Below are 17,833 nucleotides of genomic sequence, written 5' to 3'. Positions count from 1 at the left end.
GGAGAGTGGTTGGAGAGGGCTATTTGCCCAACTACTGCCCAGCAAATGCCCTCGAAACTCTTACGCCTGGTAAAAGCAGAAATTGGGCCTGCTTTCACCAGCATAAGGGTTAATATAAATCTTAAATTAAAAATGTAACAATAAAAAATGATTCACAAACTGAGTTTATGCAACTATCGGCCCTGCTTAAAATGTTCAACATTATTTTTCAAAAAAATTAAATTTTTATTATATTTGCTGTATTGAAGGCACTTTTAATTACATTTGAAAATCAGAACATTTATTATTATTACAGTTGTCTAAATGGTTTCATTATTTCAGGATTCCATTCGGGTTTATGGGGATACTGTTTGTAAATAGAATTCTCCTTTCTCATTGGAGGACACGGCCCAAGTGATCCCAGGGACGCTGCGAACTGTCTGCGTTCCTGGGATCCGTGAGCCTTTACGCCTGCAGGCCCAGGACCTAAACTCTCCGCAGCTTTGGAGCCAAGAGGTGAGGTCATAGATCTATCGCGGGTTGGAGGCGTACTCCTAAGGTATGCCTCCGAACGCAAATGTGGGGTCGTTGATTGAGCTACCATCTTCTCCCACTCTTTGTGTAAAGAAGTGTTTCTTAACTTCTCTCCTGCTGGCCTGGCTCTGATTTTAAGCTTTTGCCCACTTGTGCTAGGCTCTCCCACCAGCATAAAGAGTTTCTCTATCTACCCTATTCATTCCTTTCAAATTCCTAAAAACCTCAATCAAATCACCTTCTATATTCTATGTAATCTCTCAAAAAAAAACCTTGGAGCCCTGGTGACATTCTGGTGAAACAAAAGTAAAATACAGGTTGAACCTCCTTTATCCAGAACACCTGGAGTACTGCGTGCAGTTTTGATTTCCATATTTACAAAAGGATATACTTGCTTTGGAGGCAGTTCAGAGAAGGTTCACTTGGTTGATTTCGGGGATGAGGGGATTGACTTATGAGGAAAAGTTGAGTCGGTTGGGCCTCTAACTCATTGGAATTCAGATGATTATCTGGTCATTATCACATTGCTGTTTGTGGGAGCTTGTTGTGTGCAAATTGTCTGCCCGTTTCCTTCATTACAACAGTGACTAGATCCATCACCAAGGGCAAAGAGAATGGCACAGAAAGAAACCCACTCACAGAGATTCCCCTCGATTGTAGTTGACAGGGCCCTCAACTGCGTCCATCCCAATTTCCCGCACTTCTGCTCTCACCCCTTCCCCACCCTCCCACAACCACCATATGGATCACATTGTCCTCACCTTCCACCCCGCCAGCTTCGACATTCAACGTATCATCCTCCACTATTTCTGCCAGCTCCAGCATTAGGTTCCTCGTCCCGCTCCCGCATCTTTACCTCTGGAGTCCCCCGAACAGCTATCCGTGGCCCCTCCTATTTCTCATCTACATGCCGCCCGGTGACATCATCTGAAAACACGAGATCAGTTCCACGTGTACGCTGGTGACACTCAGCTCCACCTCACCACCACCTCCCTCAACTAGTCCATTGCCTCTGTGTCATCAGAGTGCTCGTCAGAGTGCATGCCTCCCTCAGCCGAAGTGCCCTACCCCAGCGCAAATACATCCTCCTCCCCCCCTCATCCCCACCATAGATGGGGCAGGCATTGTGAACGGATTGTTAACAGTTTTATTGGGTATGAAGTGAATAGTGACAGTGTCGTGACTTCTGGATTTCATCCATTCCAATGATGTCCCTTGTTGAGGGCTGGAAGTACGTGATCTGTCTTCCCTGGGTTCCCTCTCTCCCCTCCGATTTCCCCTGCCCCCGTCCCCCTACCACCCGTGTCTCTCTCTCTCTCTCCCCAGCCTCTCTCTCCCCCTCAGTCTTTCTCCCCCCCAACCTCTCTCTCTCTCACTCCCACCAGCCTCTCTCTCTCCCCCCAGCTTCTCTTCCTCTCCCCACCAGCCTCTCTCTCCCTCTCCCCACCCCCCCAGCCTCTCTCTCCCCCAGCCTCTCTCCCTCTCCCCCCCAGCCGCTCTCTCTCCCCCAGTCTCTCTCTCTCTCTCTCTCTCTCTCTCTCTCTCTCTCCCCAGCCTCTTTCTCTCACTCTCAACCTCCTCACATTCAGCCCCTCACACTCGACCTGTCACACTCGGCCCCTCACTCGGCCCCTCACACTCGGCCCCTCACTCTGCCCCTCACGCTCGGCCCCTCGCACTCGGCCCCTCACTCGGCCCCTCACACTCGACCTCCTCCTCACACTCGACCTCCTCACACTCGGTCCTAACACACTCGGTCCTAACACACTCGGCCCCTCACACTCGGCCCCTCACACTCAGCCCCTCACACTCGACCTCTTCACACTCACCCCTCACACTCGGCCTCTCACATTCGGCCCCTCACAGTCGACCTCCTCACACTCGGCCCCTCACACTCGCCCCTCACACTCGGCCCCTCATACTCTGCCCCTCATACTTGCCCCTCACACTCAGATCCTCACACTCAGCCTCACTCGGAGCCTGAGGTCCTGCTGCCCGGCACCACATGCATCAAATGATTTGGGCCGGGGGGGTGGAGATTTACAGGGGACGGGCCTTGTCGCCTGTCGGTCAAAACGCGCAGTACGGGCAGTGGAGGGCGGGGCTTGATGCATGGCTGTCTGTCAAAAAAAGTGCAGTACAAACAGTAAGTCCCAATAGAAATCCCCCTGCTCCATGGTGACATGCAGGCCGTGGTCCTGACCAATGGATTCACCACAGACCCAATTAACGTCCGGACTGGGGTCAAGCAGGGCTGCGTCATCGCCCCAACCCTCTTCTCGATCGTCCTCACTGCCATGCTCCACCTCACACTCAACAAGCTCCCCGCTGGAGTGGAACGAAACTATAGAACCAATGGGAATCTGTTCAACCTTTGCCGTCTGCAGGGCAGGTCCAAGACCACCCCAACCTCTGTCGTCGAGCTACAGTACGTGGACGACGCTTGCATCTGCACACATACAGGACATCGTCAACGGTGTACGAAAGCATGGGCCTTACACTAAACATCCGTAAGACAAAGGTCCTCCACCAACCTGACCCCGCCACACAGCACTGCCCCTTGGTCATCAAGATCCATGATGTGGCCCTGGACAACATGGACCATTTCCCATACCTCGGGAGCCTATTATCAGCAAAGGTAGACATCAACGTCTCCAGTGCACCAGCCTTCGGCCGCCTGAGGAACAGAGTGTTCGAAGATCAGGCCCTCAAATCTGGCACCAAGCTTATGGTCGACAGGGCTATAGTGATACCCGCCCTCCTGTATGGCTCAGAAACATGGACCATGTACAGTAGACACCTCAAACCGCTGAGGAAATACTACCAACGGTGTCTCTGCAAGATCCAGCAAATCGACTGGGAGGACAGACACACCAACATCAATGTTCTTGATCAGGCCAACATCACCAGCATCAAAGCACTGACCACACTTGATCAGCTCCACTGGGCAGGCCACATTGTTTGCATGCCCGACACAGGACCCCCAAAGCAAGCGCTCTACTCGGAACTCCTACACGGCAAGTGAGCCCCAGGTGGGCAGAGGAAACATTACAGGGACACCCTCAAAGCTTCCTTGATAAAATGCAACATCCCCACCGACACCTGGGAGTCCCTGGCCAAAGACCACCCTAAGTGGAGGAAGAGCATCCGGGAGGGCGTTGAGCACCTCGAGTCTCATCGCCGAGAGCATGCAGAAAACAAGCGCAGGCAGCGGAAGGAGCGTGCAGCAAACCTGTCCCACCCACCCCTTCCCTCAACCACTGTCTGTCCCACCTGTGACAGGAACTGTAATTCCCGTATTGGACTGTTCAGTCACCTGACAACTCACTTTTAGAGTGGAAGCAAATCTTCCGAGACTGCAAGGGACTGCCTATGATGATGATGATGACAATGACTTCACATATAAAAATGAACAAATATAATCATTGAGCTTTACTTTCTTACTATTTTCAGACACAAAGGGGCTCCTACTGAAACTTTTTTTGAATTTCAAAATATACTTTATTCATATAAAAATTTGCACAATACATTCGAAAGTAGTTCAGTACATTTGGATGCTGACCGCAGTTCCGTTCAATACATTTCTTTACTTTACATTTCAAGGTACGATTCATACAATCCAGGATACATTGTGGTACGTTCATCAAGTTACATTACATGTGTCACCATACAGTACACAGTGAGGGGACATTACATTTGTTTCCAACATGCATTACGCAACAGAACTTGCATTATACATGGCACTACATAGGTGTTTGCAGATCATGGTGCTCTATGTATACAAAAGGTTTACCATTGCAGTCCGAGGGGAGTTTTATACTGATTCCTGCCCCTGGGTTTACCGTGGTGGAAGGGCTTTAAACTGTGGCCCTTCCCCACCGTGCCTTTGCGGTGACTGCACCAATTTTAAGTGCGTCCCTCAGCCCGTAATCCTGGATCTTGGATTGCGCCAGAAGACCAGCAACTTTCAGCAAGACCAAAGTGCGTCTTTCACCGAGTTGATGGCCCTCCAGCAGCAGGTGATGTCTGTCTCGGTGTGTGTCCCTGGGAACAGCCCGTAGAGCACAGAGTCCTGTGTTACGGAGCTGCTCGGGATGAACCTCGACAGCAACCACTGCATCTCTTTCCAAACCTGCCTTGCAAAGGCGCAATCCTGAAGGAGATGGGTGACAGTCTCATCCGCCCCGCAGCCGACTCGGGGGCACCGTGCCGTGCTGCTGAGACGTCGGCTGTGCATTAACGCTCTGACGGGTAAGGCCCTCCTCACTGCCAACCAAGCTACGTCTTGGTGCTTGTGTGAAAGCTCTGGCGATGAGACATTCTGCCAAACGAGTTCGACAGTCTGCTCAGGGAACCACCCGACAGGGTCCACTGTCTCCCTCTTTCGTGGGGCGTCCAGGACGTTACGTGCTGACCACTGTTTTATGGCCTTGTGGTCAAACGGGTTTTTTGAAATTGTTGAACTCGATGTTGAGTCCAGAGGTGGTAAAGTGCCTAAACGAAAGATGAAGTGCTGTTCCTCGAGCTTACGTTGAGCTTCATTGGGACAGTGCAGGAGGCCGAGGACGGAGAGGTCAGAGTGGGAATGGAGTGGGGAATTAAAGTGACAGGCGACCAGAAGCTCAGGGTCACACTTGCGGACTGAATGGAGATGCTCCCAAAGCGGTCACCCAATCTACGCCACGTCTCCCCACGTAGACCACATCGTGAGCAGCGAATACAGTATACTAATTGAAAGAAGTACAAGTAAATCGCTGTTTCACCTGGAAGGAATATTTGGGTCCCTGGATAGTGGGAAGGGAGGAGGTAAAAGGGCAGGTGTTGCATCTCCTGCACTTACACGGAAAGGTGCCGTGGGAAGGGGAGGGGGTGACTGTGGAATGGACCAGGGTGTCACGGAGGGAGTGGTCCCTTTGGAACGCTGAGAGGAGAGGGGAGGGGAAGATGTGATTGGTGGTGGGATCACGCTGGAGGTGGTGGAAATGACGGAGGATGGTCCGTTGAATGTGGAGGCTGCTGGGGTGAAAGGTGAGGACAAGGGGAACCCTGTCATGGTTCTGAGAAGAAGGGGGAGGGGTGAGAGCAGAGGTGCGGGAAATAGAACGGACACGGCCGAGGGCCATGTTAACCACGGTGGAGGGGAATCCCCTGTTGAGGAAAAAGGAAGACATGTCAGAGGCACTAATGTGAAAGGTGGCATCATCAGAGCAGGTGCGACAGAGACAGAGATACTGGGAGAATGGAATGGTGTCCTTACAGGATGTGGAGTGGGAGGAAGTGTAATCCAGGTAACCGTGGGAGTCAGTGGGCGTATAGTGGATTCTGGTCACAAGCTTATCCCCAGAGATGGAGACAGAGAAGTCGAGGAAGGGAAGGGAAGAGTCGGAGATGGGCCATGTGAAGGTGAGGGAAGGGTGGTAATTAGATGCAAAGTGAATGAAATTTTCAAGTTCAGGGCAAGAGCAGGAAACAGCACCGACACAATCATTAATGTACCGAAAAAGAAGTGAGGGAGGGGACCCGAGTAAGACGGCAACAAAGAATGGTCCACATATCCCACGAAAAGGCAGGCATAATTAGGACCCATGCGGGTTCCCATAGCAACACCTTTAATTTGGAGGAAATGAGTGGAGTTGAAGGAGAAGTTGTTCAAGGTGAGAACCTTATTAGCCAATCAACAACGTCTATTTAAACTTCCCTGTGTGAGCGACGGACGGATACAAACCCGCAAGTGATTGGTGAAGCACTGGAAATATGCAAATATACAATACTAAAATGGAAAGAGATAAAGAAAATGTTTTGTAACTGATCCGCTGCTCGAGTTAGATAGCCCAGCAAAGCTGCGGTAAATAATTTAATACTTGATAATCAGTAAATTAAGTTAATGATGCATAACCTGTCAGCCTGACTTAAAAGAGGGAGAGCGAACGGGACCTGAATTTGGGCGGTGCTATTTTATTATTTCCTGGTTTTTCACTGAGTGGGTTGTGGTGGTGATTTTAGGGTGATGGATGAGTTTGCTTCTGGAATGGATTTTGGCGCGGTGGCTGGAGGCTCCGAGCAGACCGAGTTGTCACGGATGATCGCCATGGAGCAGCAGAAGGCCCAGTTCCAGCTCAAAGTGCACAACTTCACCGACGTGTGCTGGGAGAAGTGCGTAGACAAAGCCGGCTCCAAACTGGACTCGCGGACCGAGGCCTGTCTGGTGAGCTGTGTGGAGCGCTTTGTGGACACCACGCTGGCCATCACCAACCGATTTGCCCAGATGGTGCAGAAGGGAGGGCATTGAGAGGGCCCGCTTCCAATTCGGATACCCTCGTGTCTCCCAGTCAAGGGAGGAGGGGGGAAACTCGACACCTCATTGATTGTCAAAAGAAAGGAAAAGGTATATTGTGGGCGATTTGGAGCCAGCCGCTTTCTTGCCGGGATGTTGAAGCCGAGTTTACACCGAGTGCCACTCTGACAGCTGCTTCAAAGTTGATGCATTCGTTGAGCTTGCTCATTGTGATAGGGAATGAAGGTCAATTCACCAACTGCTTCCTCCCTTGCTGCCCCACTGGCTGTATATTTACAATGTATTCTTGTGTAAATTAAGAAAATCGGATTAAACCCCTTTTTCTCATGAATACCATCGAGTGATCTCAATTGGTGTTGGATGGTAATTATATATTACTACGGTGTGTGGCTCAGTTGGTAGCAACCTAGTCTCTGAGTCCAAAGGTTGTGGGTTCATCGTCCCACTCCATGTACCTGAGCGCACAAATCTGGACTGACAGTCCAGTGCAGTGCTGAGGGAGTGCTGCTCTGTCGGAGGTGCTGCCTTTCGGATGAGAAGTTAAACCGAGGCCCTCTGGTGAATGTAAAAGATCCCACGGCACTATTTCGAAGAAGAGCAGCAGAGTTATCACCAGTGTCCTGGCCAATATTTATCACGAAAACAATTATCTGGTCATATCACATTGCTGTTTGTGGGAGCTTGCTGTGTGCAAATTGGCTGCTGTGTTTTCTCCATTACAACAGTGACTGCACTTCAAAAAAGTACTTCATTGGCTGTAAAGGGCTTTGGGATGTCTTCGGGTCGTGAAAGGTGTTATATAAATGCAAATCATTCTTTTATTCATCTACAAAGAACTTTCATTTATACCATGTCTTTCACTCTAGGATGTTTCAAAGAGGTTTTCAGTCAATAGAGTATCTGTTAATAGAATCATAGAAATTTACAGCACGGAAGGAGGCCATTTTTGCCCGTTGTGTCCATGCCGGCCGACAAAAAGCTCTCCAGCCTAATCCCACTTTCCAGCTCTTGGCCCGTAGCCTTGTAACTTACGGCACTTCAAGTGCAGATCCAAGTACCTTTTATATGTGGTGAGGGTTTCTGCCTCTTGCCACCCTTTCAGGCAGTGAATTCCAGACCCCCACCACCCTCTGGTGAAAACATTTCCCTTCAAATCCCCTGTAAACCTCCTACCAATTACTTTAAATCTATGCCCCCTGGTTGTTGATCCCTCTGCTAAGGGAAATAGGTCTTTCTCATCCACTCTATCTGGGCCCCTCATAATTTTATACACCTCAATAAGATCTCTCCTCAAACTCCTCTGTTCCAAAGAAAATAAACCCAGCCTATCCAATCTTACCTCATAGCTAAAATTCTCCAGTCCAGGCAACATCCTCGTTAATCTCTTCTGTACCCTCTCTAGTGCAATCACATTTTTCGTGTAATGTGATCAGAACTGCACACAGTACTCTAGCTGTGGCCTAACAAGTGTTTTATACAGTTCATGCATTTGTATTCTATGCCTCGGCTAATAAATGCAAGTATTTGTATGCCTTCTCAAACCACCTTGTCTTGTGTTGATGCAGCATCTTTTATGACCACCTGAGAGAGCAGATGGCCTCGGTTCAACGTCTCATTCAAAAGGCGGCACCTGTGCCAGTGCAGCGCTCTCTCAGTACTGCACTGTCGGTCCCTGTAGTGGGACTTGAACTCAAACCTTCTGACTCTCAGGCGAGAGTCTTCGACTGACCCAAAGCTGACCATCCCTAATGGTAATGTGCCTTTGGTGCCAGGCTCTGTGACCCATTAAGTATGAAGACCCCACTTCCAGCTTTCCCTACTTACACCAACAATACTTACAATAGTAATTCATCATCAGTAGGCAAACATTTGGCAGATGGAGTATAATGTTGTAAAGTGTGAGCAACATAGAAACATAGAAAATAGGTGCAGGAGTAGGCCATTTGGCCCTTCGAGCCTGCACCACCATTCAATATGATCATGGCTGATCACACAACTTCAGTACCCCACTCCTGCCTTCTCTCCATACCCCTTGATCCCTTTAGCCATAAGGGCCACATCTAACTCCCTTTTGAATATATCCAACGAATTGGACTCAACTTTCTGTGGAAGAGAATTCCATAGGTTCAAAATTCTCTATGAAAAACTTTCTCTTCTTTTCGGTCCTAGATGGCTTACCCCTTATCCTTAGACTGTGACCCCTGGTTCTGGACTTCCCCAACATCGGGAACATTCTTCTTGCATCTAACCTGTCCAATCCAGTCAGAATTTTATATGCTTCTATGCGATGCCCTCTCAGTCATCTAAATTCCAGTGAATATAAGCCTAGTCGATCCAGTCTTTCTTCATATGTCAGTCCTGCCATCCCAGGAATCAGTCTGGTGAACCTTTGCTGCACTCCCTCAATAGCAAGAATGTCCTTCCTCAGATTAGGAGACCAAAACTGTACACAATACTCAAGGTGTGGTCTCACCAAGGCCCTGTACAACTGCAGTAAGACCTCCCTGCTCCTATACTCAAATCCTCTCGCTATGAAGGCCAACCTGCCATTTGCTTTCTTTACTGCCTCCTGTACCTGCATGTCTACTTTCAATGACTGATGTACCATGACTCCCAGGTCTCGTTCAACCTCCCCTTTTCCTAATCTGTCACCATTCAGATAATAATCTGTCTTCCTGTTTTTGCCACCAAAGTGGATAATCTCACATTTCTCCACATTATATTGCATCTCCCATGTATTTGCCCACTCGCCTAACCTGTCCAAGTCACCCTGCAGCCTCTTATCATCCTCCTCACAGCTCACACTGCCACCCAACTTCGTGTCATCTGCAAACTTGGAGATATTATATTCAATTCTTTCGTCTAAATCATTAACGTAAATAGCTGGGGTTCCAGCACTGAGCCCTGCGGCACCCCACTAGTCACTGCCTGCCATTCTGAAAAGGGCCCTTTATTCTTACTCTCTGCTTCCTGTCTGCTAACTAGTTCTTTATCCGCGTCAATACATTACCCCCATTACCATGTGCCTTAATTTTGCGCACTAATCTCCTGTGTGAGACCTTGTCAAAAGCCTTTTGAAAGTCCAAATACACCACATCCACTGGTTCTCCCTTATCCAATGGAATCTTGGCCTTTATTGCAAAAGGGATGGAGTATAAAAGCAGGGAAGTCTTGCTACAGCGATATAAGGTATTGGTGAGGCCACACCTGGAATACTGTGTGCAGTTTTGGTTTCCATATTTACGAAAGGATATACTTGCTTTGGAGACAGTTCAGCGAAAGGTTCACCAGGTTGATCCTGGGGATAAGGGGGTTGACTTATGAGGAAAGGTTGAGTAGGTTGGGCCTCTACTCATTGGAATTCAGCAGAATGAGAGGTGATCTTATCGAAACGTATCAGATTATGAGGGGGCTTGACAAGGTGGATGCAGTGAGGATGTTTCCACTGATGGGGGAGACTAGAACTAGAGGGCATGATCTTAGAATAAGGGGCCGCCCATTTAAAACCGAGATGAGGAGAAATTTCTCCTGAGGGTTGTAAATCTGTGGAATTTGCTGCTGCAGAGAGCTGTGGAAGCTGGGACATTGAATAAATTTAAGACAGAAATAGACAGTTTCTTAAACAATAAGGGGTTGTGGGGAGCGGGCGGGAAAATGGAGCTGAGTTCATGATCAGATCAGCCATGATCATATTGAATGGCGGAGCAGGCTCGAGGGGCCGTATAGCCTACTCCTGTTCCTATTTCTTATGTTCTTATGTTTATCATAGGCAGTCCCTCGGAATCGAGGAAGACTTGTTTCCACTCCTGAACTGAGTTCTTTGGTGGCTGAACAGTCCAGTATGAGAGCCACAGGCTTTGTCACAAGTGGGACAGATAGTTGTTGAGGGAAAGGGAGGGTGGGACTGGTTTGCCGCACGCTCTTTCTCTGACTGCACTTGATTTCTGCATGCTCTGGCGATGAGACTCGAGATGCTCAGCACCCATCAGGATGCACTTCCTCCTCTCAGGGCGGTCTTTGGCCAGGGACTCCCAGGTGTCAGTGGGGATGTCGCACTTTATCAGGGAGGCTTTGAGGGTGTCCTTGTAACGTTTCCGCTGCCCACCTTTGGCTCATTTGCCGTGAAGGAGCTCCGAGTAGAGCACTTGCTTTGCGAGTCTCGTGTCTGGCATGTGGCCTGCCCAGCGGAGCTGATCGAGTGTGGTTAGTGCTTCAATGCTGGGGATGTTAGTCTGGTCGAGGACGCTGATGTTGGTGTGTCTGTCCTCCCAGGGGATTTGTAGGATCTTGCGTAGACATCGTTGGTGATATTTTTCCAGCGACTTGAGGTGTCTACTGTACATAGCCCATGTCTCTGAGCCATACAGGAGGGCGGGTATTACTGCAGCCCTGTAGACCATGAGCTTGGTGGCAGTTTTGAGGGCCTGGTCTTCAATCACTCTTTTCCTCAGGCGGCCGAAGGCTGCACTGGAGGCGGTGTTGGATCTCGTTGTCGATGCCTGCTCTTGTTGATTGGAGGCTCCCGAGATATGGGAAGTGGTCCACGGTGTCCACGACCACGCTGTGGATCTTGATAACTGGGAGGCAGTGCTGTGCGGCGAGGACAGGCTGGTGGAGGACCTATGTCTTACGGATGTTTAGTGTAAAGCCCATGCTTTCGTATGCCTCAGTAAATACGTCGACTATGTCCTATATACCAACTCCCAGTAATTTAATCTACAAGGAAAGCATCACTGATCACGTCTCCAAGGGCTGTTTGTGGGCTTGAGTGCCGTCCCAGCAATGAAGCACAAGCCTCCATCCATCCAGTAACTATCTGATAGTATTGCTGTTGTTTCAGTGATGCCCATGGTCCTGCACTAAGTCCTGTTCACACACATCACTGTGCTCACTACCCCACATTGACTCCCGGTTCACCAGCGCCTTGAATTTAAAATTCTCATCCTTGTGTTTAAATCCCTCCGCGGCCTCGCGCCTCCCTATCTCTGTAACCTCCTTCAGCCCTGCAACCCTTGGGGCAAACTGTATTCCTCCGATTCTGGCCTTGTGTCCTTCCCCCGCTTTCTTCACCCCACCATTGGTGGCTGTGCCTTCAGCAATCTCGGCCCTAAGCTCTAGAATTTCCTCTATAAACCTCTACCTCGTTCCTTTAAGTTGCTCCTTAAAACCTACAACTTTGACCAAGCTTTTTTGGTCACCTGTACTAATGTCATAATTGGCTCAGTGTCAATTTTTGTCTGATAATCGCTCCTGTGAAACGCATTGGAATGTTTTAATACATTAGGCACTATATAAATGCAAGTGGTTACAGTCTGTGACTGTTTACGCATTGTTGGCAGAAGAACAGAAGAAGCAGGAGTCGGCCATACGGCCCCTCGAGACTGTTCCGCCATTCAATAAGATCATGGCTGATCCGATCATGGACTCAGCTCCACTTCCCGCCCGCTCCGGATAACTCCTTAACCCCTTATCATTGAAGAAACTGTCTCTTTCTGTCTTAAATTTATTCAATGTCGCAGCTTCCACAGCTCTCTGAGGCAGCGAATTCCACAGATTTACAACCCTCTGAGAGAAGAAATTCCTCCTCATCTCAGTTTTCAATGTGCGGCCCTTTATTCTAAGATTATGCCCCTTAGTTCTAGTCTCCCCCATCAGTGGAAACATCTTCTCTGCATCCACCTTGTCAAGCCCCCTCATAATCTTACACGTTTCGCTAAGATCACCTCTCATTCTTCTGAATTCTAATGAATAGAGTCCCAACTTACTCAACCTTTCCTCCTAAGTCAACCCCCTCATCTCTGGAATCAACCTAGTGAACCTTCTCTGAACTGCCTCCAATGCAAGTATATCCTTTTGTAAATATGGAAACCAAAACGGTACACAGTATTCCAGGTGTGGCCTCACCAATACCCTGTATAACTGTAGCAAGACTTCCCTGCTTTTATACTTCAACCCCTTTGCAATAAAGGCCAAGATTCCATTGGCCTTCCTGATCACTTGCTGTACCTGCATACTAACCTTTTGTATATCATGCACAAGTACCCCTGGGTCCCGCTGTACTGCAGCACTTGACAATTTTTCTCCATTTAAATAATAAATTGATCTTTGATTTTTTTTTTCCTGCCAAAGTGCATGACCCCTCACTTTCCAACATTATACTCCATCTGCCAAATTTTTGCCCACTCACTTAGCATGTCTGTCCTTTTGCAGATTTTTTGTGTCCTCCTCACACATTACTTTTCCTCCCATCTTTGTATTGTCAGCAAACTTGGCTACGTTACACTCTGTCCTTTCTCCCAAGTCATTAATATAGATTGTAAATAGTTGGGGTCCCAGCACTGATCCCTGCAGCACCCCACTAGTTACTGTTTGCCAACCCGAGAATGAACCATTTATCCCAACTCTCTGTTTTCTGTTAGTTAGCCAATCCTCTATCCATGCTAATATATTACCCCCAACCTCGTGAACTTTTATCTTGTGCAGTAACCTTTTATGTGACACCTTGTCAAATGCCTTCTGGAATCCAAATACACCACATCCACTGGTTCCCCTTCATCCACTCTGTTAGTTACATCCTCAAAGAATTCCAGCAAATTTGTCAAACATGATTTCCCCATCATAAATCCATACTGACTCTGCCTGACCAAAATGTTGTTTCTTTAATAATGAACTCGCAACATTTTCCCAACCACAGATGTTAGGCTAACTGGTCTATAGTTTCCTGCTTTTTGTCTGCCTCCTTTTTTAAATAGGGGCGTTACATTTGCAATTTTCCAATCTGCTGGGACCTCCCCAGCATCCAAGGAACTTTGGTAAATTACAGCCAATGCATCCACTATCCCTGCCGCTACTTCTCTTAGGACCCGGGAATCCAAGCCATCAGGTCCAGAGAATTTATCTGACTTTAGTTCCATTATCTTACTGAGTACCACCTCCTTAGTGATTGTGTTAGGTTCCTCCCCCCGCTATAGCCCCTTGACTATCCACTGTTGAGATATTGTTTGTGTCCTCTACCGTAAAGACCGATACAAAATATTTGTTCAGAGTTTCTGCCATCTCCATGTTCCCCATTACTAATTCCCCGGTCTCGTCCTCTAAGGGACCAACATTTACTTTAGAAACATAGAAAATAGGTGCAGGAGTCAGCCATTCAGCCCTTCGAGCCTGCACCACCATTCAATAAGATCATGGCTGATCATTCCCTCAGTACCCCTTTCCTGCTTTCTCTTCATACCCCTTGATCCCTTTAGCCGTAAGGGCCACATCTAACTCCCCTTTGAATATATCTAACGAATTGGCCTCAACAACTTTCTGCGGTAGAGAATTCCACAGGTTCACCACTCTGGGTGAAGAAGTTTCTCCTCATCTCAGTCCTAACTGGCTTACCCCTTATCCTTAGACTGTGACCCCTGGTTCTGGATTTCCCCAACATCGGGAACATTCTTCCTGCATCTAACCTGTCCAATCCCGTCAGAATTTTATATGTTTCTATGGGATCCCCTCATTCTTCTAAATTCCAGTGAATATAAGCCTAGTCGATCCAGCCTTTCTTCATATGTCAGTCCTGCCATACCGGGAATCAGTCTGGTGAACCTTCGCTGCACTCCCTCAATAATAAGAATGTCCTTCCTCAGATTAGGAGACCACAACTGTACATAATATTCAAGGTGTGGCCTCACCAAGGCCCTGTACAACTGCAGTAAGACCTCCCTGCTCCTGTTCTCAAATCCTCTCGCTATGAAGGCCAACATGCCATTTGCCGCCTTCACCGCCTGCTGTACCTGCATGCCAACTTTCAATGACTGATGTACCATGACACCCAGGTCTTGTTGTACCTCCCCTTTTCCTAATCTGTTACCATTCAGATAATCTGCCTTCCTGTTTTTGCCACCAAAGTGGATAACCTCACATTTATCTACATTATATTGCATATGCCATGCATTTGCCTACTCACCTAACCTGTCCAAGTCACCCTGCAGCCTCTGAGCATCCTCCTCACAGCTCACACCGCCATCCAGCTTAGTGTCATCTGCAAACTTGGAGATATTTCATTCAATTCCTTCGTCTAAATCATTAATGTATATTGTAAGTAGCTGGGGTTCCAGCACTGAACCCTGCGGCACCCCACTAGTCACTGCCTGCCATTCTGAAAAGAACCCGTTTATTCCTACTCTCTGCTTCCTGTCTGCCAACCAGTTTTCTATCCGCGTCAATACATTACCCCCAATACCATGTGCTTTGATTTTGCACACTAATCTCTTGTGTGGGACCTTGTCAAAAGCCTTTTGAAAGTCCAAATACACCACATCCACTAGTTCTCCCTTGTCCACTCTACTAGTTACATCCTCAAAAAATTCTAGAAGATTTGTCAAGCATGATTTCCCTTTCATAAATCCATGCTGACTTGGTCTGATCCTGTCACTACTTTCCAAATGCGCTGCTATTACATCTTTAATAATTGATTCCCACATTTTCCCCACTACCGATGTCAGGCAAACCGGTCTATAATTCCCTGTTTTCTCTCTCCCTCCTTTTTTAAAAAGTGGGGTTACATTAGCAACCCTCTAATCCATAGGAACTGATCCACTCTTCTTTTTTATATACCTATAGAAACTCTTGCTATCTGTTTTTATATTTCGTGCTAGTTTATTTTCATAGTCTATCTTCCCTTTCTTAATGATTTTTTTAGTCATTCTTTGTTGGCTTTTAAAAGCTTCCCAATCTTCTGTCCTCCCACTAGTTTTGGCCACTTTGTATGCCCTTGTTTTTAATTGGATACCGTCCTTTATTTCTTTAGTTAGCCACGGATGGCTATCTTTTCTTTTACACCCTTTTCCTCCTCACTGGAATATATTTTTCTTGAGAGTTGTGAAATATCTCCTTAAATGAATGCCACTGTTCATCAACCGTCCTACACTTTAATCTATTTTCCCAGTCCACTTTAGCCAACTCTGCCCTCATACCTTCATAGTCTCCTTTATTTAAGCTTAGTACACTGGTTTCAGATCCAACTTTCTTACCCTCCATCTGAGTTTGAAATTCAATCATGTTAGGATTACACATTCCAAGGGGATCCTTTTATAAGAGATTGTTTATTAATCCTTTGTCTCATTACACAGGACCAGATCTAAGATAGCTTACCCCTGGTTGGTTCCATTACATACTGCTCAAGGAACCCGTCCCTTATGCACTCTGAACTCTTCCTCAAGGCTACCCTGACCAATTTGATTTGTCCAATCAATATGAAGGTTAAAATCACCCGTGATTATTGCTGTTCCCTTTTTTACAAGCCCCCACTATTTCCTGGTTTATGCTTCGACCAACAGAGTTGCTACTGTTAGGGGGCCTATAGACTACGCCCACCAGTGACTTTTTCCCTTTATTATTCCTTATCTCCACCTAAACTGTTTCAACATTCTGATCATTTGAGCCAATATCGTTTCTCACTATTGCAGTGATTCCATCCTTTATCAATAGAGCTACCCCACCTTCTTTTCCTTTCTGTCTGTCTTTCCGGATTGTCAAATACCCTGAATATTTAATTCCCAGTCCTGGTCACCTTGCAACCACGTCTCTGTAATGGCTATCAGATCATATCCATTTGTATCTATTTGTGCCGTCAATTCATCTATTTTGTTACAAATGCTACGTGCATTTAGACAAAGTGCCTTTAAATTTGTTTTTTTTAACCTTTTTTCCTGCTTGTTTCCTCTCCTTCAAACTCACTTTCTTTATTTTTGCTTTCTAATTCCAGCTTTATTCCCCTCCCTACTGAATCTATTTTCAGGTTCCCACCCCCCTGCCACACTAGTTTAAACCCTCCCCAACAGCACTAGCAAACATCCCCCACCCGCCCGTGAGGATATTGGTCCCGGCTCTGTTGAGATACAATCTGTCCGGCTTGTACAGGTCCCACCTCCCCCAGAAGCAGTCCCAATGCCTCAGGAAACTAAAGCCCTCCCTCCTGCACCATCTCTCCAGCTACATATTCATCTACTCTATCGTCCTATTTCTGTACTCAAGCTCGTGGCACCAGGAGTAATCCAGAGATTACTACCTTTGAGGTCCTGCTTTTTAATCTCTCTCCTAGCTCCACATCATGGGCGAAAGTGCGGCGAATGAGGGTACAGGGCCCAGAAGAGCCGAGGGCACAGAGGCAGCACAGGCCAGCACACACTCCGATATGTGTGCGAACTAGGTCCATGCAGCAGAGCAGGTCTCCAGGTCCTGGGTCAACCCTTGCCACTGAATAAAGGCCGAGCTCTGTCCAGCCCGTGTGGTGGCCGATGTGCAATGGTCACCACATGTAAAAAAAATCCACGCACAGGTATCTTCCACCCCCTCAATTGGAGTTCAGGACCGAAACATCGGGTCCTTCATTGAAACATCTGTGAACTCGTGGAAGCAAGTCATCTTCATTCGAGGGACTGCCTATGATGGTGATGAGCTCCCTAAACTCTGCCTGCAAGACCTCATCCGTCTTTCTACCTACGTCATTGGTCCCGATATGGACCACGATCTCTGGCTGTTCACCCTCTCCTCCCAGAATGCCCTGCAGCTGCTCAGTGACATCCTTGACCCTGGCACCAGGGAGGCAACATACCATCCTGGAGTCACGTGTGTGGCCGCAGAAACGCCTGTCTGCTCCCCTGACAATTGAATCCCCTCCCACTATAGCTCTTCCATTCTTCTCTCCACCTCCCGCCCCACCCCCACACTGTGCAGCTGAGCCACCCGTGGTGCCGTGGATTTGGCTCTGGATGGACTCCCCCAGAGCCACCATCACCCTCACTGATACTCAGAACCGGTAGTTAATGATGTGGCTTGTGTCCCCCAATTGTCATCTGAGCAGCAAAATGGAGCAAGCCTGGTGCTCCTCCAAACAACTGCAGACAAAACTTCGAGGAGGCCTACAATTAGGGTGGAAAATTCCGGCCTCGCTGGGTCTGTACGAAGTGCGCACGCACCAGGCGAGGTCTCACAAAAGCGAGAGGCGCATGAGCTGAAAACCGGCTTTTCCGATCT

At 47.9% G+C, this 17,833-nt stretch overlaps 1 protein-coding gene across 1 annotated transcript; it reads left to right on the top strand.

Annotated features, from left to right (window-relative positions):
- The first annotated feature begins 6,466 nt into the window (after positions 1-6,466).
- Positions 6,467-7,139, top strand: timm8b (translocase of inner mitochondrial membrane 8 homolog B (yeast)). The gene has a single exon (XM_070862303.1). It carries the CDS (start codon positions 6,521-6,523, stop codon positions 6,800-6,802), a length of 282 nt encoding a protein of 93 aa, XP_070718404.1. The 5' UTR covers positions 6,467-6,520; the 3' UTR covers positions 6,803-7,139.
- The last annotated feature ends 10,694 nt before the right edge of the window (positions 7,140-17,833 follow it).

This window comes from Pristiophorus japonicus, chromosome 19 (assembly GCF_044704955.1).
Source record: "Pristiophorus japonicus isolate sPriJap1 chromosome 19, sPriJap1.hap1, whole genome shotgun sequence".
NCBI lineage: Eukaryota > Metazoa > Chordata > Chondrichthyes > Pristiophoridae > Pristiophorus > Pristiophorus japonicus.
This window is presented reverse-complemented; position numbering and strand designations above follow the sequence as displayed.